Raw genomic sequence first — 27,959 nt, forward strand, 5'->3', positions numbered from 1 at the left:
AAATGGGAACAGTGGTCTTGGCTACTTTCAATCCATGAAAGATGAGTCAACTGAGTCCAAACGCGAACCCTTGCATAAACATTTCGTTTCCGCTGGCACTGTCATTCTAGAAAAGGCTACACCAAAGATGGTGAAATCAAAAGGGAAATTTAAACTTGATATGTCTAAATATTATACTCAAGTTCCTCTGCATTATCCTCCTGTTGCACCCAAAGTTCCAAGAACTTCTGGGAAAACTAACAAGAAAGGACCCAAGATGTGGGTACCTAAAACAAAAATTATTCCTGTTGCAGACATCTTATGCAGCTCAGTTAAGACACCTGTCATGGTACCTGGACAGTGGATGCTCGCGACACATGACGGGCACAAGGTCTATATTCAAAAAACTGACACCGCTTAAGTCAGGAGGAGACGTTGGATTTGGAGGAAACCAGAAGGGAAAAATTATTGGAAAAGGTTCCATAGGAGATGAAAAAACTCCAGTTATCAATGATGTACTTCTGGTGGAAGGATTATTTCACAACTTGCTCTCCATAAGCCAAATTGCTGACAAAGGTTACGATGTGATCTTCAATCAAACTGGATGCAAAGCTGTTAGTCAAACAGATGGATCCGTTTTATTTTCTGGGAAGAGAAAAAATGATATTTACAAAATCAGATCCTCTGAACTGCTATCTCAGAAGGTCAAGTGTCTCATGTCAGTTAATGATGAGCAATGGATCTGGCACAGACGTCTAGGACATGCAAGTCTCAGAAAAATCTCTCAACTTAGCAAGCTAAATCTCGTCAGAGAATTGCCTCGTCTGAAGTACTCATTAGAGGCTCTGTGTGAAGCTTGTCAGAAGGGAAAATTCACCCAGAAGCCTTTTAAAGCAAAGAATGTAGTATCTACAACAAGGCCCCTTGAGCTACTTCACATTGATCTCTTTGGACCAGTGAAAACTGAATCCATTGGAGGAAAGAAGTATGGGTTAGTCATTGTAGATGATTATAGCAGGTGGACATGGGTAAAGTTCCTAAGGCACAAAGATGAAACACATACTGTGTTTACCAACTTCATTACCCAAGTTCAGAAGGAGTTTCAATCTTCCGTGATTACTGTCAGAAGTGACCATGGTGGAGAATTTGAGAACAAAGCTTTTGAAGATTTATTCAACTCTCAAGGAATCTCTCACAACTTCTCTTGTCCTCGCACTCCTCAACAAAATGGAGTAGTTGAAAGAAAGAATAGAACTCTTCAGGAGATGGCACGCACCATGATGCAAGAATCAAGTATGGACAAACACTTCTGGGCAGAAGCAATCAACACTGCTTGCTACATCCAGAACAGAATCTCCATTAGACCAATTCTGGAGAAAACTCCTTATGAGCTATGCAAAGAAAGACAACCTGACATCTCTTACTTCCATCCATTCGGAAGTACTTGCTTCATGCTCAACACTAAGGAGCAATTGGGTAAATTCGATTCTAAAGCTTTAAAATGTTATTTTCTTGGTTATTCTGAAAGATCCAAAGGTTTTAGAATTTATAATATTATTCATCAAACTGTTGAGGAATCCATCCAGATTAGATTTGATGATAAGCTTGGCTCAGAAAAGTCAAAGCTGTTTGAAAGATTTGCAGATTTAAGCATTGACTGTTCAGAAGCAAATCAACCAATAAAAAGCCCAGAGGATGTTGCTCCAGAGGCTGAAGCATCTGAAGATTTTTCAACAACTTCTGATCCTCTTCAGAAGAAGAAAAGAATAGTTGCTTCTCATCCAGAAGAACTGATCATTGGCAACAAAGATTCTCCCGTCAGAACCAGGTCTATGCTCAAACCTTCAGAAGAGACTCTTCTGAGTCTGAAGGGATTTGTGTCTCTCATTGAGCCAAAATCAGTTGATGAAGCTCTTGAAGACAAAGGCTGGATTCAAGCAATGCAAGAAGAGCTAGATCAGTTTACCAAGAATGATGTATGGACCTTAATGCCCAAACCCAAAGGTTTCCATGTCATTGGAACCAAGTGGGTATTCAGAAACAAGCTGAATGAAAAAGGAGAAGTAACAAGAAATAAGGCAAGACTGGTAGCTCAAGGCTACAGTCAACAAGAGGGAATTGATCACACTGAGACCTTTGCTCCTGTAGCAAGGCTTGAAGCTATAAGGCTACTGATTTCCTTCTCAGTAAATCACAACATCATTCTTCACCAGATGGACGTCAAAAGTGCCTTCCTCAATGGCTACATTTCAGAAGAAGTGTATGTCAAGCAACCTCCTGGCTTTGAAGATGACAAACACCCAAAGCATGTCTACAAGCTCAAGAAGTCACTCTATGGATTGAAGCAAGCTCCCAGAGCGTGGTATGAAAGGCTCAATTCCTTTCTTCTACAAAATGAGTTTGTAAGGGGTAAAGGTGACAATACTCTCTTCTGCATAACCTATAAGAATGACATTCTTATAGTTCAGATTTATGTTGATGATATCATTTTTGGTTCTGCTAATCCCTCCTTGTGCAAGGAATTTTCTAAGTTAATGCAGGCTGAATTTGAAATGAGCATGATGGGAGAACTTAAATACTTCATGGGAATTCAAATAGATCAACGACCAGGAGTCACCTATATCCATCAGAAGAAGTACACCCTGGAACTTCTGAAGAAGTTCAACATGAGTGACTGCAACATCTCAAAGACTCCAATGCATCCAACATGCATTCTTGAGAAAGAGGAAGTTTCCTCTAAGGTTTGTCAGAAGCTCTATCGTGGAATGATAGGCTCTCTTCTTTACTTAACTGCATCTAGACCTGATATATTGTTTAGTGTGCATCTATGTGCTAGATTCCAATCAGATCCTAGAGAGACTCACTTAACTGCTGTTAAGAGGATCCTCAAATATCTGAAAGGAACCACTAACCTTGGCTTGATGTATAGAAAAACATCAGAGTATACACTTTCAGGTTTTTGTGATGTTGACTTTGCTGGAGATAGAGTGGAAAGAAAAAGCACTTCTGGAAGATGCCATTTCCTTGGATCAAATCTTGTCACGTGGTCAAGCAAAAGACAGAACACAATTGCTCTATCAACTACTGAAGCAGAATATGTCTCAGCTGCCACATGCTGTTCACAAACCATATGGATGAAGAATCATCTAGAAGATTATGGGTTGTCTCTGAAGAAGGTTCCTATTTATTGTGACAACACAGCTGCTATCTCACTCAGCAAGAACCCCATTCTACACTCAAGAGCAAAGCATATAGAGGTAAAATATCATTATATTCGTGATCATGTTCAGAAGGGCACTCTATCACTAGAGTATGTTGATACTGACCATCAGTGGGCAGATATTTTCACTAAGCCCTTAGCAGAAGATAGGTTTTTATTTATTCTTGAAAACCTGAACATGGATTTTTGTCCAGAGTAAGGTTTTCTTCAGAACTTCTGACCATGGTACCTCTGAAGTCATCAGATGTTACCTCTTTCAGAAGTTACTCGATCAGAAGCACTTAACCCACTGGTTAAACTTCTGTGGTAGACAACAATACACGTGTCACTTCATTTGTGACATAGTTCCTTGAGTCGCGTGGTATATCTGCTATAATGATGGTGTCTACTCTCCTCTACTATGCTATTTTCAGACTATATACTTTATAACCGTTGATTTTGCCTTTAATTTCTTAGAAAAACTGTCAACGGTTACCATTAAACCCACAATATACACTATCACACACGATCTCCCACTCACTTACACTTACGGTTTTGAAACTCCCGTGTGCATTGCATTCATTCATACTTCTCCCTCCAACATTTCCCCTTTCTCTGAACCCTAAAACCTCATCCTCTAAGAATCATGGGTAAATCAAGGAAACCTAAGGCGAATGTTTCTGCTGCTACCACACAAACTGCCAAAGATCAGGAGAAGCAAAGATTCGAGGAAGCTCAGAAGATTCTGAATGCACCAAATGTAGTCACCTGTGCAAAGAAAGTGGAAGAACTGAATGTGTGTTGCGAAGCAAGAGTTGATTTTGATAATCTTGCTCAACAAGGGTTTGATATCAGGAACCAAGTTGAGTTGCAAGGATGGTCTGGGTACTTCAACAGGCTCGTTGGTCCAATCTATCACAAATTGGTTGTCGAGTTCTGGAAAAATGCAGTGTGCAATGACTACTACGTCGTCTCCCATGTACTGGGCAAGAAAATTGTGATCTCTGAAGAATCTATTGCAAAGCTGCTGGGTATGAAGTTCCAGGAGGGAAAAAGGATCAAGAATGTTGAAGCAAATGTCGCTGGAATGAGGACCGTTGTCAACAAGGCGCTCTATGATAACTGGTCTTACGAGAAAACCAAGTACAGCTTTAAGGACTTGAAGTCTGAGATGAAGATTTGGCAAAAGATCTTCATGCACTGCATTCACCCTAGAACTGGAGGGACTGATTACCTGAATGCAACTCAAAAGGTAATCATGTACTACATTTCAACTGGTGAGCTTATATGTCTGCCATTCCTTCTTTTCAATTATCTGAAGGAGTGTGTGGAAAAATCAAGGACCACAACTGGTTCTGAGAACAAGAGATTCATCTCCTACATTTCGTATGGAAGGCTACTGTCAGATATCTTCGTCCAAAACAAGCTTGTTAAGACTCTATCAGATCTTGAACTTCACGAAGATCTGGCCACGATAGTTGGTGATACCCTCAATGGCACAAAGTTAAAGAAAATGCAGATCATTGAGAAGATCAAAGTAGCTCCCAAAGAAGACACTTCTGATGAAGTTCGTCAGAGGAATTACCCCATTGATGACTTTCCTATTTGGTCCAAGAAGGACAATCCAGCATGCATTCTGGAATATGTAAGGATGCTCAGAAGACAAGGAGATCCTATCACCCTTACAGAATTCGTTAACACCCTTCCTGAAAGTCCTCCTAAGCTGACTACCAGGAAATCCAGAAGAGCAACAAGCAGCAAGCCCTCAGATCCTAAGGGCAAAGGGATTCTGATAGAGGAACCTGCAAAGAAGAAGGCTGCTTCCAAGACCGTGATCATCAGGGAAGCATCTTCTGAAAGGTCTCTGAAGAGAACCTCAACTCAACAACAACAAATGTCTGATTCTGAAAGCTCAGAAGACACATGGGAAGACTTCTCAAGTGAGGAAACTGAAGATGAAGACAGGCCTCTGGCTAAGAGACGCAAAATCATTCTTGAGGAAGAGGAAGATGAGCAGGATGACCATGAGATCATCCAGAATGTAATTCAGGGTATAAGAGACTCCTTAGAGGCTGAAGAATCCACAGATTCTGATGAGGTACACTTGGTAAGAAGAAGAAAGCTGCCTCTGAAAGGTCCCCTTCAGCAGAAAGAGACAGTTGCAGAACAAGCTTCTGAATCTGCTTCAGAAGTACAACGTGAAAGAAGATCTAAAAGAACTTCTGATCCAGCAAGGGCTGTCCAACTCACCAGAACCTCACCTATCAGAAGCCATGCTAAGGTAATTACTGAAAGCATTAATTCTGATTCTGCTTTAGTAGTTGTACCTGAACAACCCCTGCCTATATCTACTTCCATGCCCACCTTAACCCAAACAGCACCCACTCAACCTGAAACACAAACTCACACACAAGCTGAACCTCAAGCTCCTATTTCAACCATCCAAACAGCTACCACAGACATTCCTTCCATTCCAATTTACACCTCTTCCACATCCATCCCAACTGAACCAGTACCTCCCTTAAATTCCTTCATTCAAGGCATTATTCAAAGTGAGGCAACTCTAAAGACCTTAGTTCAGCAATTCACTTCCAAGCCAGCATCTACTCCACACACCTTTCTCATAACCCAGACTGGTGAGATCCCTGCTGAGAAAGAGAAGGAAGATGATGATGTCCAAATCCTTGAGCCGCCTTTCAATGTGAAGCCTCTTCAACAAATTGCTTCCAATTTTGAAGATCGGATTCCAGACGCTGCTGAGACCTCCTATGTATCCTTGTCCAATTACTCAGCAGTCAACTCACAGGATCTGAGTTTCACTTCACCTGAGAAGACTGTCACCTCAAGGCAAAGGCCAGATACTATCTCTGAAGCTGAGCATATGGATGAATCAGATCACTCAGGCGTCGAGAAGGATCATGAGATTGATTCCATTCCTACTGAACACATGGAAGAATCAAATGCTTCGAGCTCCAATGCTGCCAGAACTCCTCAGCCTGTTCTGACCCTGGCCACCTCTTTCCTCCCTCAGAGTCTTCCTCAACTCATTCATGAGTTTTCTGCAGAAGCAATCAGAAGGGTGAACTGGCTGTATCAGGTAACTGATAATCAGTTTGATGCTTCTCTTGTTGATAGTCTATGGTCTGCATTTGAGAGTTGGTCAGAAGGCAAAGGTTATGAACTTCAGAAGCAGCTTAGCAGGGAGAAAAGACTCAGAGTTCATGATGCATCTGAGAGGGCCTATGAGCAGAGGCAGAGAGTGCTGCACAAGGTGTGTGAGCCTCTGAGACGAGCTATGGCTGAAAGATCATGTGTTGTCTCTGAATGTACCTCAGAGGATGTTGAGATGGTTTCAGCAGAGGAAGAAGAAGAAAGCACAGATGGTATAGTTATTCTGGAAGATGCAGATGCTGATGAGGTTCTGAAACAAGGGCCGATTCACGTTGATACTGTTATAACTTCAGAAGCTGAAGCTGCCACTCATCCACAAGCATCAGATGTTCCTCCCTCTGCTCCAGCTCCAGAAGTTGCCGTTTTAGCTGCCCGGATCGACAGGATTCAAGATGATCAGCAGCGATTGTTTCAGATGGTTGAGCAACAAGGACAAGTTCAGACTGAGCAAAGCAAGCAGATTGCAGAATCATCAAGCAAAATGGAGGCCATCATGAAGTATCTAATGGAAAACCTTCCCTCCTCTTCCAAGCCATGAATTTCTCATCTCTATCATGCATGCATTTATTCATTATGACTGAATTTATTTCATGTTGACCGTGTTAAGTTTTTCATTCTCTGATTCAATGCACCGTCCATTAGTAACTCACATGCTTTTATGATTGATAAGTTTTATGCATGGTTTTCTGTTACTTTTCTTCTTTATATTCACTGCGTTCATCTTCCCCTTCACATTCAATTCCATTCTTCTCTATTATTATCTCCTCCAAATCACCATGACTTCTGTCGATTTGATTTCTGAACTCAAGACTTTGGTATTTGACCAAGTCTTTCCATGGAGTGTTAATCTTTCCTCTTCTGAGATCTCTCAAGCTATTGAGAAGATTGAGCATCTTCTGACCTGTTGGCTCACCTCTCATCAGACTCTCTGTCTTCAGAACCTTCAAGAAGTTCTGACTGACCTCCTCCGTCTGACCAATCGTCGGAAGGACGTTGAAGATCAATTCCAGGGCATTTGCATGCTTCTGGAATATGAAGCAGATAACGATGTAGCGGATCCAGAGGCGGTCCAGGAGAATGTGGCGTTGAAGAATTCTCGAGCGTTCCTATTTATCTAGGATTAGTCTTCTTCATTCCTCTCTCTCCCTTGTACTTCTTCTCCGTTCAGTAATAATAACATATTTAGTTGCATCATTTCCTGTTATTGTTATTGTTGTCTGTGTTTTTCACTCTTTTTGATTATGACAAAAAGGGGGAGTACATAAATTGGTTTTGATAAATTTTTATATTACATAAAACCAGTAGAGGAGAACAAGTATCAATACTTATAGCACATAGATATTGTCAAGCGTCTCAGATAAGGAATACATTTTGAACTAATCTTGCTTCTAACGCCTTATTCCAATTATATCTGAACAAGACTCTATGTCATTATGTGAGATACGCTAAGTTCTGAAACCATCACTTCTGATGAGTATACATCTCTTCAAGCGTAAATTCTGATCACATAACCAGACTCCGAATCTAGTTTCTTCACAAATTCATCAAGTCATAGATTCAGGGGGAGTCAGGGGGAGACCCTTGCTCAGAATCAGGTTTTAACCCAGATTCAGAAAGAGCATTGCAAACCGTTACACAAGGATAAGTTTAATCTCTGATCCTTTCTCTCTTGTGTATTCAGTTTACTGTGTAAAAATTGTTCATCAAAATACTTGTTTTGTCATCATCAAAAAGGGGGAGATTGTAAGATCAAGGTTTGATCAGTGGTTGCATCTCTATATTTTGATGATTACAATTAAGGTTTGTGATGATGAACAATTGTGGTACCCTAACGTTTGTCTTTTTAAGTTGTGACAAACAGGTTCTGAATCTGACCCAAGCCTATTCGTTCAGAAGAAGAAGAACCAAGGGTTACTAAAAAGAGAGCTCTTCATCCTACCATGTTCGTTCTGAACAGTGGCAAAAGCTTCAGAAGCTCTGAAGATGGAAGCTCTCAAGAAGATCTGAAGAACTCAAGTCAGAAGTTCTGAAGGCCAGATGTTCCAGTGGAACGGTCCAGATGCAGAAGACTCAAGTTCTGAAGACTTACAAGAAGTTGGTTCTGAAGACCCAAGCTATTCTAGCTCTGACGATCAGAAGTTCTGAGGAACTTGTTCAGAAGCAGAAGTTGCACGGTCAGAGGAATCCAAGCTCCAATCTGACGATGATCAGAAGCTTCATCAACGTTCATCTGAAGCTCCTTCATCTCAGTCAACTGGTGAGAGGACAGGTCGCTATCACAGTACAACATCGTACAAGTCTCAGTCTGTCCGCCACCTACCTTGTACAGCCTAGCAGTCTGATATTACAGAATTGCCACTCCAACGGATAAAACCCTAGCAACGGCTACATCACAAGTCTTGGAGTATATAAAGGCTGAAGAAAGAAGAAAGAGGTCAAGAAACTTTGCTGAAAATATTCAACATATACGAACCATTCTCTTAGCATTATTTCTTCACTGATCTTAAACTTCTGAGTTTACTATTCGCTTGTTAGAAGCACTCTTTGTAAACCCGAAACCTTTTACATCATATTGTAAAGTTCATCAAGAGACCAAGGTTGGTCGGATCTTGAGAGGACTGAATCAAGGCTGATTCAGTATTTAGCTAGTCTTAAGAGGATCGATAGATCAGCTTCTTAAGAGGATACTAGTGAGAAAATCAGTGTATTGTTAGTCACTTAGCAGGTTGCAAAGTGCAGTTGTAACACTCATTGATTTTAGTGGATTGCCTTCATCAGAAGAAGGAAGAAATCACCTTCACAGGTGGACTGGATTAGCTTGAGCTTTTATCTCAAGTGAACCAGGATAAAATACTCGTGTGCTTTACTTCCTATCTTTCAGCACTTAGTTTTTATCTTTGAGTTTTGAAAAAGCAGAAAAAGTATATCCAAGATTCAAAAACTCTATTCAAACCCCCCCTTTCTAGTGTTTTTCGCACCTTCACCTTTGTTCCACCTCGTGGAGGTGTTTTGAATTACTCGACAACGTGGTTGTCTAGCCTTGTGAGGCTTTGATCGATCCATCTTGGTAGAAGCATGTAGGCATTAAGACTAACCTTGATTTGATAATTCATGTGACTTGTTTTTAGTCTTGATAAGTTGTTTATTGCTGAAAGTTATTTTTAAAGATTAAATTTTGAATTGCCGTTATCATTTATTTTGAAGTTCTTATCTTATCTTTTTTTGGAATTGAAGTTCACTTTTTTTTATCTTGTTTAAGATTTGAATTTTTGTTGCTTTTATTGGGACTAACCCTTAATGTTTGCTACTTGTCTACTTGGGCGCTTAACGCTTTAGATGACGAGCCATTTAATGGTGAAGTTTGATTGTTCTAGACGACAAGAGAAGTTGGGCTGGGGCTAGGCGACGAGACTTTGAGGCGACGAAGATGGGAAGCGTGCAAAGCGAGCTTTATTAAATAATTTTATACCTTATTTTCGTATGTCGATATTATGTTGGATTTTGATTACACTAGTGGTTTAACTAGGAATTTTATCGGGATACTATTTATATTATTATCGTAATAACCGACAATTAACTTTAGATATCGATTATCGGTTAATGATTTAAAGAAAATCAAATGATAAAGTTTTGAAAAGTTGATAAAGATAAAAGTAATCAATAGATTTTGAACTTAAAGGATAATTGAATTGATTTTGAAAATGTTTTGGAAATGACATTGAAAACCCCATTTGAGTTCGAGTGAGAGTTCAGGTTGTTCTGTCTAAGGCAAGAAGGGCTTTCAATGAGGCATTGGGCCCGGCCAGCTTACCCGGGAACTTCTCGGGCCATTACTTAGGTGATAGTGGGCTTGGTGTTTTTGAAAATCATCACCTTTTTTGGAAAGAAAAAAAAACCGAGATAGTCCCCATATTTGTTTGGGTTACTAATGTGATCCCCGGTTTAGAAATTGGGGCGTTACATTACCAGGGAATTAGTTGAAGAAAAGGTTATTGCATTAGAGCATGTGGAAACTGATTTGCAGTTGACAGATATCTTTACAAAGGCATTGGATGCGGCAAAGTTTGAGGAGTTAAAATGGAAATTGGGGATTTGTGTAATAACTTACTTATAGAAGTTATTGACACATGTCAAGGGAAACAACTATATTTTTCACTATTTAATCACCCTTGACTACTGTTTGGAAGTAATCATCATCTACTTCCTTGGTTGCGAAAAGACTGATTATTTTCTCTCGTTATTTTGTATAACCTCCAACGGTTACTTCTCAATTGTTCTTCAATTTTTCATCATCATGTCTCTAGAGTTTGGTAAGAAGAGTGATGCCGGTCTAAAACCCGTGAAGAATGTCCATGGTGTTAGATTTCTTGGACTTAATCCCTCATCTTCCACACCCTCTAGGGTTACTCACTCATCTGCTGCAATCGCTTCCCAAGAATCCTCTGGTTCTACAAAGAAGACAAGGAGTCAGCGAATCAAGCATGTTGTTCGCAAGAAAGGAGGATCAAGTGCTCAAGACATCTCTGATGAGTCTGACAATGATGTTCCCTTCGATAAATCTGATGATGTTCCTACTGCTGGAGTGAATCAAGAGAGTACTGATGCTCTTGAGAACCTTGCAAAGGTTGCCACTGGTCCAGATGTTGAACAAAATGTTGAACCCCAAGAAGCATACTCCTCTCCTTCTGGTTCTGAAGAAAAATCTCATGCTTCTAGTGATGAGAAAGAAGATGAGAACTTTGAATCTGTTAGTGATGAAACTCCCTCCATTGAGGTCCCTGTCCAGAAGACTCCTACTTTCTCCTCCAAGAAGGGCAAGGAGAAAGTTGTGAATGTTTAGAAGATGACTCTGATGATGATACTTTGATTAAGGAAATTCCAGTTACTGATTGTTCTATGAAGAAAACCGGTGTCTTTGCAAGCAAGAAGGTTGCAGATGGGAAGAAGAAAAAGAAGGACGGATCTTCTGTCAAGACCCCCAAGATATCCAAAATATCTCAGGTCCAAGCGTCAGAGAAGAAGAAAAAGCCAGAAAAGAAGAAAGAGAAGGTTAAAGTTACTGCAGGAAGAAAAAGGAAGCATGTGTCCAAACATCTTGACTAATGCAAGAAAGCGGATGAAAGGGAAAAGGATTCCTACCATTGTGCATGATGCTCTTGTTGATAATGTGTCATTCCACTTTGCTAGTTCTGCATAGAATTGGAAGTTTGTTGTTTAGAGAAAGTTGGTTGTGGAAAGAGAACTTCATGAAGATGCCTTGGAACCCAAGGAGATTATGAATCTGTTGATTGATGCTGGTCTGATGAGGACTGTCAAGGATATTGGCAGGTTCTTTGTTCAATTGGCCAGGGAGTTCATTGTGAACATCCCTACTGATTGTGATGATGAGGACAATGCTGAGTACATGAAAGTCTATGTAAGAGGAAAATGTGTCAACTTTTCTCCTCAAGTGGTTAATGATTTTTTGGGCAGAAACCCTGTTGCTATGGCTGAGGAAGAGCCTGATTTTGATAAGGTTGCTAATACCCTAACTGGAAAGATGGTCAGGAAGTGGCCAAAGAAAGGATTGCTTCCATCTAGGAAGTTAATAGCCAAGTATGCTGTGCTCTTCAAGATTGGCTCTGCAAATCGGATGACAACAAATCACTTGTCTGGTGTGACTGCTCCCCTTGCAAAGATGCTCTATTTGATTGGCACCGGTGGTGAGTTTGATTTTGGTCAACTAGTTTTTGATCAGACTCTCAAGCATGCAGGTTCTTTTGCAGTAAAGCTGCCTATTTTGTTTCCCTGCCTTTTGTCTGAGATCATTGCACATCAACATCCCAATGTTGTGAGGGCTGATGAACTTCAAGATAAGAAGCCCCTGCCTCTCAAATTTGATTATAGATTGTTTGCTAGGACACATGTTCCAGACATTGTGCTGACTGCAGCAAAGGGAATTGTCAGTGCCAGTGGCACTCAGGTAGTTGGTTCTAGTTAAGGATGACATATTGGCTTAATTGAGGGTTGTTTCCAAGTCCTTGGGTGACACCATTTAGGTGTGCAAGATCAGAAAGCTAAATGTGGACAAGCTCATCAAAGCCATGACAGATGTTCCTGCTGCTGCTGAGGAAGAAGAGGCTGAAAAGGGAACTGAAGATGTTGCAGGTGAAAACGAAAAGGAGCCTGAGGAATCTGAAGAAGAAGAAGAAGAAGAGACTGATGAAGTTGCTGAAGAAGAAGAAGAAGAGGATGACAATGAGAATGAGAATGCAGAAGATGTGACTGGAACTGAGAGCTCTACCACTGCTAGTGCATCTCTTTAATTTATTTTTCTTTTTGGATGTATTTGGTGAAGCCTACTGGCTCTATGACTTTTCATCTCCTGTCTGGTCTGGAATTGAATTCTATGCACTTTGGTCAACTACTATGGATGTTATGGAATAGTCTACTAGTTCTTCAAATGTTATTCTTTGAAGCCTTTGCCAAATTGTGCTAATAAGGGATAGTATGTAGTTGATGTTTGTGCAGTAAGTAGCAGTAGTCTATGATGTGCTTATTGTGTCTACTGTGAAGTCAAGTGGTGTGTTTGTTATGTTTCTCTGCTGTGCTGAAGCAGTAGTCTATGATGTGCTTGTTGTGTCTACTGTGAAGTGAAGTGGTGTGTTTGTTATGTTTCCCTACTGTGCTGAACTCTGATCCTAGTTTTTTTTGGTACTTCACTTGGGTGTTTATAGCTGCTCATAAGAGCTATGTTGCTGGATGTTGTGTAAGCTACCCTGATATCTTATGTGTGCTCTTATCTTGTGAATTAAGCTGCAAGTGCTTGTTTTTGAAGAACTTTCTGGTAGTGAATTGTATTAGCTAAGATATGACAAAGGGGGAGATTGTTGTTCCTTTGTTGTCGTTGTCTGCATTTTAGCTAAGTGTGTTTTATGCCAACATGTCAGACATGATGTCAAACCCGGTTCAGTTATCTGTTGTGAGTTGGCTAAGTTATCTGTGAAGCTTTGTATTGGGTACTTAGTATTCAAGTTAGGGTTTTGTTGGAAGCTTCTATGCACCACCAAGAAATATTTCAAGTGTTGTCAAACCCGGTTCAGAGGGGTTTGATTTGAAGATATTTGTCGAAGTTTTAATCTGCAATTGGAACGCATCTTGGAGATTTTCTGCTAATTTGTTTTGTTAACAACTTCCTGTTTTAGTGTGGGCTATTTTGCTCGCTCAAGCCCATTGAAGACAGGCCTGGTCGACTGCTACTTAAGAAGACAAAAACCTAGTTGCTTGGTGTGCTTTGTGTTGAGTAAATTAGGTTTACTCTTGTTAGTTCACACATGTGATTGTTCTCTCAACAGCTTTATGTTATTATTCTAAGCTGAGAGTTGTTTTGTGAGTTGTTTGATCTTGAGATCGTCTTCCCTTTTGTTGAAATAGTTCAATCATTGTGGCAGTGATTGTGTGTGAAAAAATGAGAGGGGCTCTCATACTTAGGGGGAGGACTAAGTAATCAGCCACGAGTAGAGATAGGTAGAAAAGGCAGTGAACTGGGACTGTTCAGTTAAGACCTCTTGTGTACAATTTCTCTATAATAGTGAATTATCTTTCTCGGGTGAAAACCCTTCAGACGTAGGTGACATTGCACCGAACTGAGTTAACAATCTTCTGTGTCTTGTTTGCTTTTTATATTCTTAAATCTGCTTGACTGAACATTATATTGTGTGTTATATTATACAAGATGTCTTAAACATCTGGTAGAACATCTATCCACGTGTGGCAGAATTTCATAAATGTTATAAATTTTAGGTAATTTTTATCATTTCTAGTATCTAAATGTATATAGTATTAGCCAATTAACAATATAAAGTTCTGTATAAAATATTAGCGTATATAGTAGCCATTTCGCTATAGGCTATCCCACTTTTGGAGTCCGCTAGCTATCTTCGATTACTACTCTTATTTGAACTATTAAATAATTCACCAATATTTCTTTAATTTTACGTTTGTATTTCTATCATATGGAATATATCAAAATTAAAGTGAACTGTATTCCATAAAAAGACCCATCAAAAACCTCTCATTGTAGTACAAAAAATATTTTTTTCTTTCTTCTCATATACACACATCATCCACAATCTCCTTATTCCATCATCTAGTAGAACCTGAAACCAAAATCTTTGTGTCACAATCCCAATAACAACACTTAAACAGAAATCCCCTTCTACCCATCACCATACCTAGCCAACCCCATCACCGCTTGTTGACCCTCGAGGGAGGGCACCCTTATGTCTTAAACTCTATGCCCGCATTGGAAAATTGGGTTGCAAATAGCTGGAAACGAAGTTTCTATGTGTATTCAACTCTTCTTCTCAAGACATGAGTTCATATATGGTTTCTTAAAAATCATGTCATGAGAAAATTAATACTATGTTAGTTTTGTAATGGGAAGCTCTTTAATCACTTATCGGGAGAGCTACGAAGCGTAGCTTCTGGAGCTATGGTGCTTTGGTTCATCCCCATAATCACAACATCAGCTTCATACAACTCAAGAATGATACTTTTAGATACTACACTTCAACAAAGTTTTCTCGTAATTGAATAATTTTGAGATTTTTCACCATAGAATCAAACACGTTATTCACCTTCTATCAAGATGGTTTTCTTGAGCCATATGAAATACATTCTATGAGACGGAGAAGTTGCATCATCCCAAATGTTCAAGAAGCTTTCCAACAAAAGTTGGCTGATGTTGATCTTTGGATGTATAATGCTTTACACCTACTTTAATTTTTAGCTCAGTTATGATACAATTTCGAGTTTTATTTAGGTTTTTATTCCTTTTTAGAGTTTTTATTCATTTCAAAAAGTTCATGATTATAGGATTTTGAAATTTTTATTCCCAACTGTAGTGGTTTTTGAATTTTCTGTTGTAGGGCGAACAACACTATAACGCTAGAAGAATTGGACTCTTGATCATTAACTAAGTAACCAGATTCTGTGCTGGTAATTTTTCTCCAATTAATGTGAATTTGCACGATTTTTGAGCATTAAGTCATATAGAGAGAGATTGAGTCATACACAGAAGCTGAGGAGCTCTAATAGGGTTGGAGGCTACTCCATTTCAAGCAATGAGATCCATGGGTTCTATTGGATATCTTACTCATTTTTGTTTAGTTATGATTACTAATTAAACTCCGAAGTTATACTCAATCGCGAGTCCGATGCAGAGCCGACACAATATTAGTAGTTTGTGTTGGCTTTGTAGTTTAAGAAAACCTACCTCCCTTGTCCTTCTCATCAGTGAAGGGTTAAGAAAAGCTAAACAAGCATCTTCGAGGAAAGCCTAAAAAAGGTTGTATGTAAACAATGTATAAAGATAGAAAAAAATGAAGGGAATAGTGTTTTCAAATATACCATAACTAGCGATGTTAGTGTTATCAGGAACCCATGCATTAATTTCTACAAATTGTTGGTTAGATTTATAATCTAATACGAGACTTGAGATATCATAATTAATTATTTTAATCAATTTTTGTGATCTAAAACATGTCAATTTTGTATATTAAAACATAATTTTTTCCGTGATAAAATTCAAACTCACAAATTTGTTAAATTATGAATCTACATGATATTTTAAAATATCATTATGAATCAACTTAGTTAATAATGATGGATATGAAAGTTATGTTATTCAATACTTTGAAAAAATACGGTATCTTGAAATAATCATTTTTTTTTTGGAAACAAAAACTTTATTGATAAAGAAAGGGGACCTAGAGCATAAAGGCAGCTCAAGAAACCAAGAACAAACAAAGAACCAAGGGTCCACACAAGAGGGGATCACAAGGCCAAATTAAAAGAAAGTACACAGATACAAAGCAAAAGAGAGATCCATAGAGCATAAAGAAACAATACAGAGGACGAGACATTCAAGAGAACCCAGCACAAAACCAAAACACCAAACCTGTAGGGAGCCAGCAAGATCAGCCCCAATAAACCAAACCACGTGGAAACAACAGCAAGAAGGCATGGCACGTAGCACATGATAATGGCCACAGCAAGATGAGATAATAAAGAACCAGTGCAGAGTACAAGAAACATTAGCAAAGAAGCAGCAGGGAACATGCAGGGAAGCAAAAAGTCTAAGAGTAAAGGAGAATCAAATCAGCTTCTCCCATAGAGGCTCCGAACAGTCACACCCTGACTTCGCAAGTTCATCAGCCTCACCATTTGCTTCACGAAGTGTATGAACCACACCCACACAGGCTACTTCCTTCATAATCCAATCAATGGCGTTCAGATCATTGAGAAGTGCCAAAGATCTGTTGGACTTGAGACGAACCCAACCCACAGCAAGTGAAGAATCACTTTCAACCAAGACCTGAGAGAAGCCAAATTCTTTGGAGAACTTCAGCGCTAGCAGAATAGCTTTAACTTCAGCCTGATAAGCACATAGAACCCCCAATGGTTTAGAGAACCTGCCCAAGACAGCACTCTCCGCATTCCTTAGAATGCCACCAGCCCCACTAATGCCGGGGGAGCCTCTAGCAGATCCATCAACATTAAATTTGAGGATAATTGCCTCCGGAGGGCACCAGACACAATTTCTCACCATCCGCATCTTCCCCACAGTTTTAATGTTTTCAAAATTTGATAGAAGTCAGTAGTAGAGTAGGGACATCCTTTCCACCATGCTTTCGTCCACCACATAACCCTCATCAAGTGCAAGTCCCACACATTCTCATAAATAAACTCCTTTTGATTGAAAACCAAATCATTCCGAGCTAGCCAAATTGACCATACCACTGCACATGGCACTAGCTCCCATAACACTCGATCAGATTTTGCACGGAGCGAGGGCCATTCCTTGAGTAAATCACCAACAGAACCTGGAACGCACCATTGAACCCCATCTCTAGCCAAAATGGAATTCCAGAATCTCCAGGATTTATCACACCATAACATCAGATGCTGGACAGATTCAATAGTTGTACCACATAGCTCGCAAAAACCACCGTTTTCAATGACTATACCCCTTTTTATCAAATTTTCCTTGACCGCCACCCGGTTTTCCAGCAACTGCCAAACAAATAGCCCTACTTTAGGGGGAATAATTTTGCTACATTGCTTGGAAATTAACCACGAAACCGGTCCAAAGATTCTCAATTCCGCAGCAGAATACCCTTCTTTTACAGTGAAAATACCATTGGAAGCACCAGCCCAAGCTAAAGTGTCTTCATCTTCACATGGAAAGACCAAATTCAGATTTGACAATAGTTCCTGGAAACGCGGCAGCTCCCAATCAAAGAGCCGGCGTCGGAGGCCCAAATCCCACAACCATCGACCATCTTGAAAGTTTCCCAAGTCAGCAACCATGGCATTTTTATTTAAGGTGAGGGCAAACAAACGCGGATATTTAGATTGCAGCGGGTAAGGGTCCAGCCAAGGATCATGCCAAAAACGGATAGTATTTCCCCTCCCGATACTACAACAGCACCCTTCCCTAAATACTTTTGCAAACACCGAATCTCCAAGAAGGACCTTAAGAATATCCAAGAGCAAATAAGAGCAACGGTTAAAGTTAGTTGTTGCAAGGTGCATAAGGAGAAGCCTATTATCCCACCCATACTTGCTGCAAATGACCTTCCTCCATAAGGCGTACTTCTCTCTACCAAACCTCCAAGCCCATTTGAGCAGCAAGACTTTATTTTTCCAGCCAAGAAAACCAACACCGAGCCCTCCAACTTGAGCACTTTTACAGATTTGTTCCCAAGCTACCCATGAAATACCTCTTCCTCCATCCAACCTCCCCCACAGAAACGATCGCATCAATTTCTCAAGGTCCCCCACCACTCAAACCGGGGCCAGAAATAAAGACATGTGGTAGATTGGAATGGCACTTAAAACTGCTTTCAACAAAACAAGCCTTCCACTAAGGGAAAGGTACTTAGAGCCCCAAGAGCCGAGCCTTAGTCTCTTGTTTTCTATTAGGGGTTGCCAAAATCTCTTCCTACGAGGGTTATCACCAAGAGGAGCTCCAAGATATTTAATTGGGAGGGTACCAATCTGCACACCAAGAGCACCCGCTGCCCGGGCCAAGTCATCATGGGAAACATTACACCCAAATATCTGAGATTTGGACAGATTTATCTTTAGCCCTGAAATGGCCAGGAACACTTCTAGGGCATCCGCAAGAGACTCCAAATGAGCCGTATTATTGCCACACACAATCAGCGTGTCATCCGCGAATTGGAGATGATTGATCCATAGTTCATCCGCAATACAGAAGCCACAAGGGTCCTCAAATTCAAGGAGTTTATTCAGAATGCAAGATAACCCATTTACACATATGTTGAATAGTAATGGAGATAGCGGATCACCTTGACGGAGCCCCTTTTCAATATTAAAGAAATCAGTGGGCGAACCGTTAACTAACACCGCAAGAGAAGCCGTCGAGACACACTCCTCTATCCACTGAATCCATCGTTTTCCAAACCCCAATTCCTCCAACATTTCAAACAGAAACAGCCAATCGATGTTGTCATAAGCCTTTGCAAAGTCCAATTTCACAATCAGCCCCCCCTCATTACGATTCTCCATAGAGTGAATAATTTCATTAGCTATAAGTATGCAATCTGCAATTTGTCGCCCCGGTGTGAAAGCGAATTGGTTTTCAGAGATGATAAGTGGCATGATCTTTTGTAGGCGAGTGGCGAGGACCTTAGAGATGAGCTTATACACACTTCCGATTAAGCTAATCGGACGAAAATCAGAAATGGAGCTTGGATTAGCACTCTTTGGAATGAGTGCAATAAAAGCCGCATTCATACCCCTAACAAGCTTACCATGAGAGTGAAAATCATGGAAAACTTTAAGTATGTCACCTTTAAGGGTGTCCCAGAAAGCTTTGAAAAAATTCAGATTGAAGCCGTCTGGCCCCGGGGCCCTATTCCCATCACAAGCCTGGAGAACTGACCAAATCTCTTCTTCCGTAAACGGCTGTTCAAGCATAGCCTTGTCGTCCACACCCACCTTTGGCAAGTTATCACTCTTGAGCTTTGCCCCCCACCTAGGACCCCTCTTGAAGAAAGAGTGGAAGTGATTAAAGATGGCCAACTTGATGGCAGCCGGATCGGATAGACAAACGCCATTAAAAATCAGATTTGCCAAACTGTTTCTATATTGATTGACTTTGCAAGAGTTATGAAAGTAATGAGAGTTTTTGTCCCCCAGCTTGAGCCAACGAACTCTCGATTTCTGAAGCCATTTACTTTCCTCTTTTCTGTATTCAGCCCAAAGCTGATTGAGAGTTACAAATCTACCTCTTCTTAGCTCAGCCGACACTCCTTCACGCTCCATCCGAGACATTGTGTCATGAAGCTTGTCCTCAAGGGTCTTAATATATTCAGAACCCCAAGCACCCCTTCGCACACGCCAAGCTTTAATTTCACCTTTGAGGCCTTTTAATTTTTCTTGGAGCATAAAACCTGACCAACCTTCCACTAAGGCAGAATTCCACCACTCATCGACTAGGTTCTTGAAGCCATCCTCAAGAAGCCAACAATTGTAGAAAGAAAAAGGTTTTGGCCCAAAATCGTGGGAGCCAAGCTTTAGGATAACAACTCTATGGTCTGAGATCCCCCAGTCTTCCACAGCTTGAGACGCCCCATCAAACCTCTGGATTGCCTCACCATTCAGTAGCCACCTATCAAGCTTACTCCAAAGAACCCCATTCCTTGTGCTCCCCCAAGTGGACTCCCCATTCCAAAGAGGCAGGTCTATAAGTTCAAAATCCTCAACAAAACTCTTGAAAGTAGCATCACCCACAGTATTTTCCTCACCTCCCTTCCTTTCGCCATCGTTCAATATGACATTAAAATCACCACCCAAAATAATTTTCCCAGTTTCCATACATAAATCATCACTCAGGGTATTAAAGAATGCAACTCTTTCACCCGGATTGTTTGGCCCATACACGTTACCAATAACATCAAGAACAGGGGAATTATTGAATTGAACAAATAGAAGAAGGTACCTCTGATTTTTCTTAACTTGGACTACCTTGAAGATGGATTTTCTCCAAAGAGACACCAACCCTCCAGCAACACCAATAGCATGAACAAACTCAAATTCCATACCCATAGATTTTGCCCAACTCACAATCGTCTTCTTCATATTTTCATCAAGCTTTGATTCCTGTAGAAAGCACACCTCAGGTTTTATTTTCAGAAAAATGTTCTTTGCTGCCTCACGCTTTGTGGAACTTCCCAAACCCCTCACGTTCCAAGAGGCCCAAACTCTCCCCATCCCAAACACCTCCCTATCAGGAACGCTTAGAGATTTGTTTGGAGAACCCCTCGATAGCTTCTGACTCTGAACAGCTGAAGACTACACCAACTGCAGTCCCAATTTCATAGGCACGTCGAGCCTTGACTGTTGTAGGAGATTCCACTCTTGGCACCGCAGTCTCAGTGGCAACACGCTCAGATAGAACCCGATCAGCTGTAAAGGAAGAGGCAAACGCAGGTGAAGCACCTTCACCCACCACCGCTGTGCCCCTTGATTTCTTTGACTTCGACTTGACCGACCCAGCCCGGCTAATGTTTCGTTTCAGAAGAACACGAGAATCCCGAGTGGAGGAAGCAAGGGATAAGGACTCTGATTCTATCTCTTGATGTTGGGAAAAAATGACACCATCTCTCAGCGTTTCTGCTGGAAGAGGGGAGACCACAAAATAATTGTCTTTCTCTACTTGATTCTCATTAATTATTTGGACCCGACCCAGATCCACAACAAGAGAAAAACCCGTTTTGGCATGCCCACCCGGAAGTACAGTTCCACTAGGCCCAATTGAGTTATAACTAGTAAGATGGGGCCCACCCAAGGAGAGGAACAGGTTGGAGGGGTGGGGATTTTGTAACGAAAGAGACAATGGAGGTTGACTCCATCGAGCCACCTAAAAGAGACAGGGGATAGCAAAAAAGTGGGGATTCTGGCAAGGATGCTTCTCCCAACGCACACAGCTACACCCTGGCTTGAAAGGTCTCTTTTTCCCTCAAGGCCAGAGGAAAATTCAAATTGTTTCCTTGGTGAGAAACTATTGGCGGTTTCTCTCTGAACCCTGTCAGTACCATGCTCTGTCCATTCAGAACTTCCTCTGCATCCTCAACGCACGTGACACCGAAACACCTCTCACCGGAATTCACAATACCACCGTCGGACTCCCCGGAGAAAACACCACCCGGCGATAATGGGGTTTCTTGAACCACCGTCCCAGAGCAGGACGCCGAACCATTAAGAGAGCAGCTGGAGTCAAACAGATCTAAGGGGGGAGGGAGATGAGAGACGTTAGACTCAATCTCCACCCAGATTCTAGAGTTTACACCATCAATTTTGGCGTCCATGAATATGCTCTCCAAGCTCTAGGAAGAGGACGCAATCAGAAAGCGAGCGAAGTCCAGATGTTTGAGCTCTTCTGTGTCAGGGTCAAGTCTCACAAAGCTTCCCATTAATCCGGCGACCATTGCGAAAAAGCCTGGATTCCAGGCTACCAAAGGGACCTTCGAGAGCTTAACCCAATGAAAATGTTTAGTGGCCACCGATTGATTGTTCCCCAGGGACAATACTTCACACACATCACGCAGAATAGAGGAGCCCCTCTCGATAAAAGAGGTTCTATTTTCAGCATCCTCAAATTCAATGGCAACCTCCTTTGACCCCATGGACCGTACCTTGGTGATCCAGCCGTTCTCCTTAAGCCACCGTTGAACATCCACCGCTCTACAGAGGTCTCTGAGTGAAGCAATGACATGCCTATCAACCCACCTCTGGTCTTCCTCATTTGAGCAATACTGACATTCATAGCCAGCTGCTCTGTTTCTATGTCCTGGGCCTTCATAGGATTTGCGAACCCAAGCTTTCTTAATACCCCTTGCACTGCCCTGGGTCTGCGAAGTATGAGAGTGAGCGTTCTTGGGGGGACCCCTGGCCATGGAGACCCGGATACGAGACCCCAAGAACCAGTTCTTGTTCAGACGAGATATGGCCTTGAACGCATCTCCCTTGTGAACAAATCTCACAAAGCCAAATTTAGATCTCCGATTCTGGTTTCGATTTCTCTGGACAAAGACTCCTTTCACAATCCCAAACCTGGAGAAGCACTCTTTGATTGAGGAATAGGATGTTCGATCAGGTAGGCCATCAAGAAAGAGAGTCGTTAGTTCTTGTTCCATCGGCTCTCTTACCTTATCATGGAGTCGAGCCCCACCGGTGTTGATGCCCTTGAAGTTACCTGGATCACCCAACCGGGAAGACGTAACCCGGCGTTTTCCGTTCAGGATTGGGATCCAGTTACCACCGCCCATCAAACTTAAAACATACCAAGTTGGATAATCCGCAGCAACAAATTGATAGTTATTCGCAGCAGCTAATTATTCAATGCTTGATTACACTTGGTGTATGCTCGAATCCTCATTTTTGCTCAATATATGAATAGCTATTGAAATGTATTCGGGGCAATGCATATGATGAGAGGATTGTAAATGGTATAGTGTAAAATACATTAACAGCTTCAAACAATGTCTTGAATAGTCATATTCGATCAAGATGTGGTAAATGTCGAATATCTCTCCAATAGTGCATCTTATAAGAATCAAACTTTTGACTTCAGGTGTTCAAAATAAACAACCGCTTTTAACTACTCTAACCGGTACCTATTAAGTAAAATAATACCTTTTATGTTTTTTTTGGAAAAACCAAATATATATTAAGATAGGGCAAAGCCCAAGGTTCAATTACAAGAGAAAACTAGAGGAAAACAAAAACAAAAACAGAACAAGATACATAAAGGAAATAAAAACAGGAATGGATATCCATCATTCACGACATTGATAGAGCCACTCAAGGAAGTTACAGAATCTTCAACAAAATGCCACGCTTGCACAATTCTTCACTAGCAGAAACAAAGAAGAAGATCACCACCAATTCTCCCCACAAAGCAAAGGCATGAAACTGATAGAGCAAGTGGCAGCAGCAACTAAAACATGTCCTAAAAATACCTTTTTATTTACATTGTACTTCCTCACTTAAAAAACATTCCATTAACATTGTTTCATCACACGCATGAGCTGATGCATGTACATAAAACAATTGATAAAAAAGTGAAAATGAGCATGTGTTGAAAATAAAAAAACAGAGAATGACTGAATGGGCTAACATGAATTGAGCATGTGATGTTGGCCCATGAATTTTAGATTTTTTTTTTTATAAAAATGGAAATTACCGGTTTAAGGCTGAACCTTGTGCACACTAGAAGTTTGGTAGGAGTGTTTGTTGACTAGAGACAGACATTAGGACCAAAGTAACTGATGTTTGATTTGTCTATTTCCATTGTAGTAAAATTAATGTGACTGATCATGCTTTAGGAACCAAAGTATTCAGTAATGTTAATATTCGTTAATTCTTGTGTGAAACTGAAGGAGGCCTAACTCAACTCAAAAGCTAGCTCAAGAGTTAAGGTTTGCACAACCATATATAAGCAATTGCTTGGCCACATCTCTAGCCAATGTGGGATTTTAACACACCCCCTCACGCCCAGTGTAGAACATCTGGAGCGTGGAATGAAACGAGTGGCCCAAATATGACCAAAGTAACTGATGTTTGATTTGTCTATTTCCATTGTAGTAAAATTAATGTGACTGATCATGCTTTAGGAACCAAAGTATTCAGTAATGTTAATATTCGTTAATTCTTGTGTGAAACTGAAGGAGGCCTAACTCAACTCAAAAGCTAGCTCAAGAGTTAAGGTTTGCACAACCATATATAAGCAATTGCTTGGCCACATCTCTAGCCAATGTGGGATTTTAACACACCCCCTCACGCCCAGTGTAGAACATCTGGAGCGTGGAATGAAACGAGTGGCCCAAATATGGGAGGTCTCCACAACAAATGGATCTAGGATAGGGGCCCAGGCCCATGGTCAAACAACCATTGGCTCTGATACCATGAAGGAGGCCTAACTCAACCCAAAAGCTAGCTCAAGAGTTAAGGTTTGCACAACCATATATAAGCAATTGCTTGGCCACATCTCTAGCCAATGTGGGACTCTAACAGAAACTCTTTTAGCCTCCGATATATATGGAGATACGAGTTTGCGACATACTTTTGATGTACATCCATATTTGTTAGAGGTATAAAATTGTGAAATAATGAAAAATATTTAAGAGAGTTTTGAAATTCTCGCAAAATAAATTAAAAATGCAATTTTGTGGGGGTCTTAGCCTTGTTCACGAACTGCCAGAAAAATGCTAATAAATATAAAAACAATCCCTACAAAGCAAACACACAATTTTGTGGCGGTTTTGTTATATTCGGATAATGCAATAAAAATATTTATTTTTTTATTTTTAAAGATACATTGCAATTTGTGGTCAGCAAAAAATGTCAGTCTGCGAGTGCTGTTGTAATCCATATGTTCAACAAACATTTTTCTACTCTTAAACAATGGAGATGTGTATTTTGAATTATTACAAATCAATGAATTAGGTTATTCATATTATTTTTTGCAATCATATTATACAAACTGATTACATCACTCAGTTGAAGTAGGGAGATAGATAAAAAAAATACAGAGGAAAGATGAGAATACCATGTATATATAATGTGTACAGAATTCACTCCCTTTTTATGTTTTCTAAATAAATCAAAATCAGAAATATATAACTTGTGAAAGCAGTCACAAAGAACAGGATCGGATCCTCTGTTCAGTTTCTTTCAAAAAAACAATTAGTAGGTTTTTGTCTTACAATTATATGATGATGATGAGGATCTTTCTTATGGTTGCAGTTATCATGTTCCTCATTTTGGTTTCCTCTCTCAATTTGGAGCAACCTACAGGCCATTACAAGATGGTCTTATGTTGCAAAAGCTTCCACGTACGACACACTCCCATTCTATCAAGTCCTGATCCAGGTCATCATCATCGTTGAAATTGATCAATGAATTCTTCACTAATGTTGTTCTCACATTCGATTTGACAAATATAAATGCAATATGAACTTTAATTTCTTATGCATATTCAATTGTAATAATTTGGCAGAAATCGTGACATTCATTGATTGAAACAAGACTTTGTGAGTACTTTGCACACCACTATTGGAATAATCTTTAAGTTATGTTGTACTTGTACACATCACTATTTTTTTTTCCAACACAAAATAGAGTACTTGTATAAAGTCTCAGATATAATAAAAATTAAGGTAGAATATCAAATACTTAAAAGTTTGAATGTCGCTCAGGAAAGAAACCAGATCCTACCAAAAACGAAGACAACTTGTCCAGTTATAAAAGCATACCCTCAAAAGGGTAAAAAGCATACCCTTCCAAGTAATAGCTTTTCACTTGAAGCACTTGGCATCCAAAAGAGATTCGCCCTCAAAAGGTTCATAATCTTCAATCATCTGATTGACACGCTCCTTTTGAGCTTCATCATTGATGTCAACCTTTGTCCACTCATAAAGCTCCATGTCATAGCACTCATCAATGACAAATTGAGGGACTTCTTGGCCACGGAAAAGCCACAAGCCCTTCACCTTAAATGGAGGCTCTGATCCAATCACAAGCATCTTTCCAAATGCATACTTGCGGGCCAAATCCATTCGCTGAAGAAATCCACCAACCTTGTTCAATGTCACAAAGGAAACAGTGTTCTCACTGTTGTATTTGTAATCACAGAACCACAGAGAGTATCCCTCGGGATCATACATGTCCCAAAATCCTTTGATTGCGACCTCACGGAAGTTGGTTTTAGTGTTGGAGTAGAGCCTTTTCCACTCATCCAGAACCATCTTACTTGGAGGAAGAAGATCAAGGGGATTCTTGGCTTTGGGCTTGGGGGCTACCTCCTCTTCTTCTTCTTTGGGCTCTGGCTCTTTCTTGGCCACTGCCTTAGGCTCACTCTTTGCCTTGGGCTTAGATTCCTTTGGCTGGGAAGGCTTCTTAGCAGATTGAACAGCTGGTACAGCTTCAGCCTGCTTGACCTGACCTACAATCTTTCGGAAGTTTGGCTGATTGACCAAGGTCCAAAAGTATCTCTCAACATGAGGAAACTCAGATGTGAAGCTCTTGACTAGGATATAGGCAAAACCAAGATACAAATTGCATGTCAATATTATGTCAGCCAGGGTCACAGAATGCCCAACTAGATAAGTATTGGTGGCAAGGTGGCTGTTCAAAGCACTCAAAGCTCTCTTCAGTGAAGTAATTGCAAATTCCTCAGCTGGAGGAAGGAATGGTGCATATCCAGCTCTTGGATAGTACCACTTGGTGATATTAGCATCAATTTCCATAGATGCAAAATCAATCCATTGTTCAATTTGAGCATATTCAATCAAAGAAGACCCATACAAAGTGTTGTCATCCTTTGATCGAGCAACATAACGAGCAATAGCATTGCTCTCAAATACAGGAAAAACAGGACCATCTGGGGTTTCCAACACTGGGACCTTTCCAATAGGATTCATTTTGAGAAATTCGGGAGTCTTGTTAGAAACACCCATCTCGAAATTTGGGGCCAACTCAACTTGCACACCAGCATACTCTGCTGCAATGAGTGCCTTGTAGGCATTTTTGTTTGATTTCCCTGCATGCAAAATCAGCGACATGGCTCCAAGTTAAGATGCGCAAGCGCACTCTTACGCTAAGATCTGAACACATCACTATTAGTACACTATTTTTACATCAATTTATTACATAATTTTGAAAAAATCAATGCACTTTCCCCACCCCTAAATATATGATTAACGTAAAATACTAATAAGATTACATTTGGAATAGATTGAATAATTAAACCGTTTCTCAAAATTCAAGGGTTAGATAAATTGTCTGAAAGAAGAAAATGCCCCAAGCAGTTTCTAATTGTGTCAAACGTCGATCAAGTTGGTCATTCAACACCCAAATGTTAACAAACGTTAAACGACCAAGCTAATGTGACACCTTAAGCACCATTTGGACATGATCACTAAGGCTCCTACTGACAACCTATCTCTCCCCTTCCCCTTACCCCTTGTCCCTCCCTCACCTCCATCTCCCCCATCGGTTTAAGTTCTACGAACAAAGAAAGGGCAATCAGGGTTCAAGCTCCTAGCAACCTTGACTTTAATGAGTTTATCTCTCCTCTTCTTCTATTACTGCATGCTTTCTGAAATGCCAGGATTTGGCCTTTTAATCATTCGAAAATTGTGAATCTTAATTAAAATGGTAATTTGGCATTGGTGGTTTGCGTTGTGGATGGTTTTGGTAATGTGTTTATGGAAATGAGTTTTGGGAGTAAGTAAGAAGTGGGTTTGGGAAGGTTTGGTGCGATGCCTTAATTGCAAGAAATATTAATTTTAGAGTCAATATTTTAGCGTTAGCCATGACACTCCCACTATATTTCTTAATTAGCATCGAGTTATGATATATACACATCTCTCCACTTTTTTTCCACATTCATTTCTATCTATTTATCTTTTCTCTATCAATCAAATCACCTATCATATCTTTACTTTCTCTCTCCTTTCTTCCTATCTCTCTCTTCCTCCACCTCTCCACACCTCATTTTTAAGGTGTGAAGATATAATTATTCATTAGCATCATA

General features: G+C 40.4%; 2 protein-coding genes across 2 annotated transcripts; one reads left to right on the plus strand and one right to left on the minus strand.

The window, feature by feature from the left end:
* The first annotated feature begins 10,643 nt into the window (after window positions 1-10,643).
* On the plus strand, window positions 10,644-12,775 carry LOC130719637 (uncharacterized). The gene is made up of 5 exons (XM_057570253.1): window positions 10,644-11,123; window positions 11,222-11,398; window positions 11,568-12,311; window positions 12,388-12,496; window positions 12,687-12,775. Exons 1-5 carry the CDS (start codon window positions 10,644-10,646, stop codon window positions 12,773-12,775), a joined length of 1,599 nt encoding a protein of 532 aa, XP_057426236.1.
* A 12,773-nt stretch (window positions 12,776-25,548) lies between these two features.
* LOC130718812 (elongation factor 1-gamma-like) lies at window positions 25,549-27,019 on the minus strand. Its single transcript, XM_057569437.1, has one exon. It carries the CDS (start codon window positions 26,983-26,985, stop codon window positions 25,720-25,722), a length of 1,266 nt encoding a protein of 421 aa, XP_057425420.1. The 5' UTR covers window positions 26,986-27,019; the 3' UTR covers window positions 25,549-25,719.
* Between the last annotated feature and the right edge of the window lie 940 nt (window positions 27,020-27,959).

The sequence above is a fragment of the Lotus japonicus genome, chromosome 5 (assembly GCF_012489685.1).
Source record: "Lotus japonicus ecotype B-129 chromosome 5, LjGifu_v1.2".
Classification (NCBI taxonomy): domain Eukaryota; kingdom Viridiplantae; phylum Streptophyta; class Magnoliopsida; order Fabales; family Fabaceae; genus Lotus; species Lotus japonicus.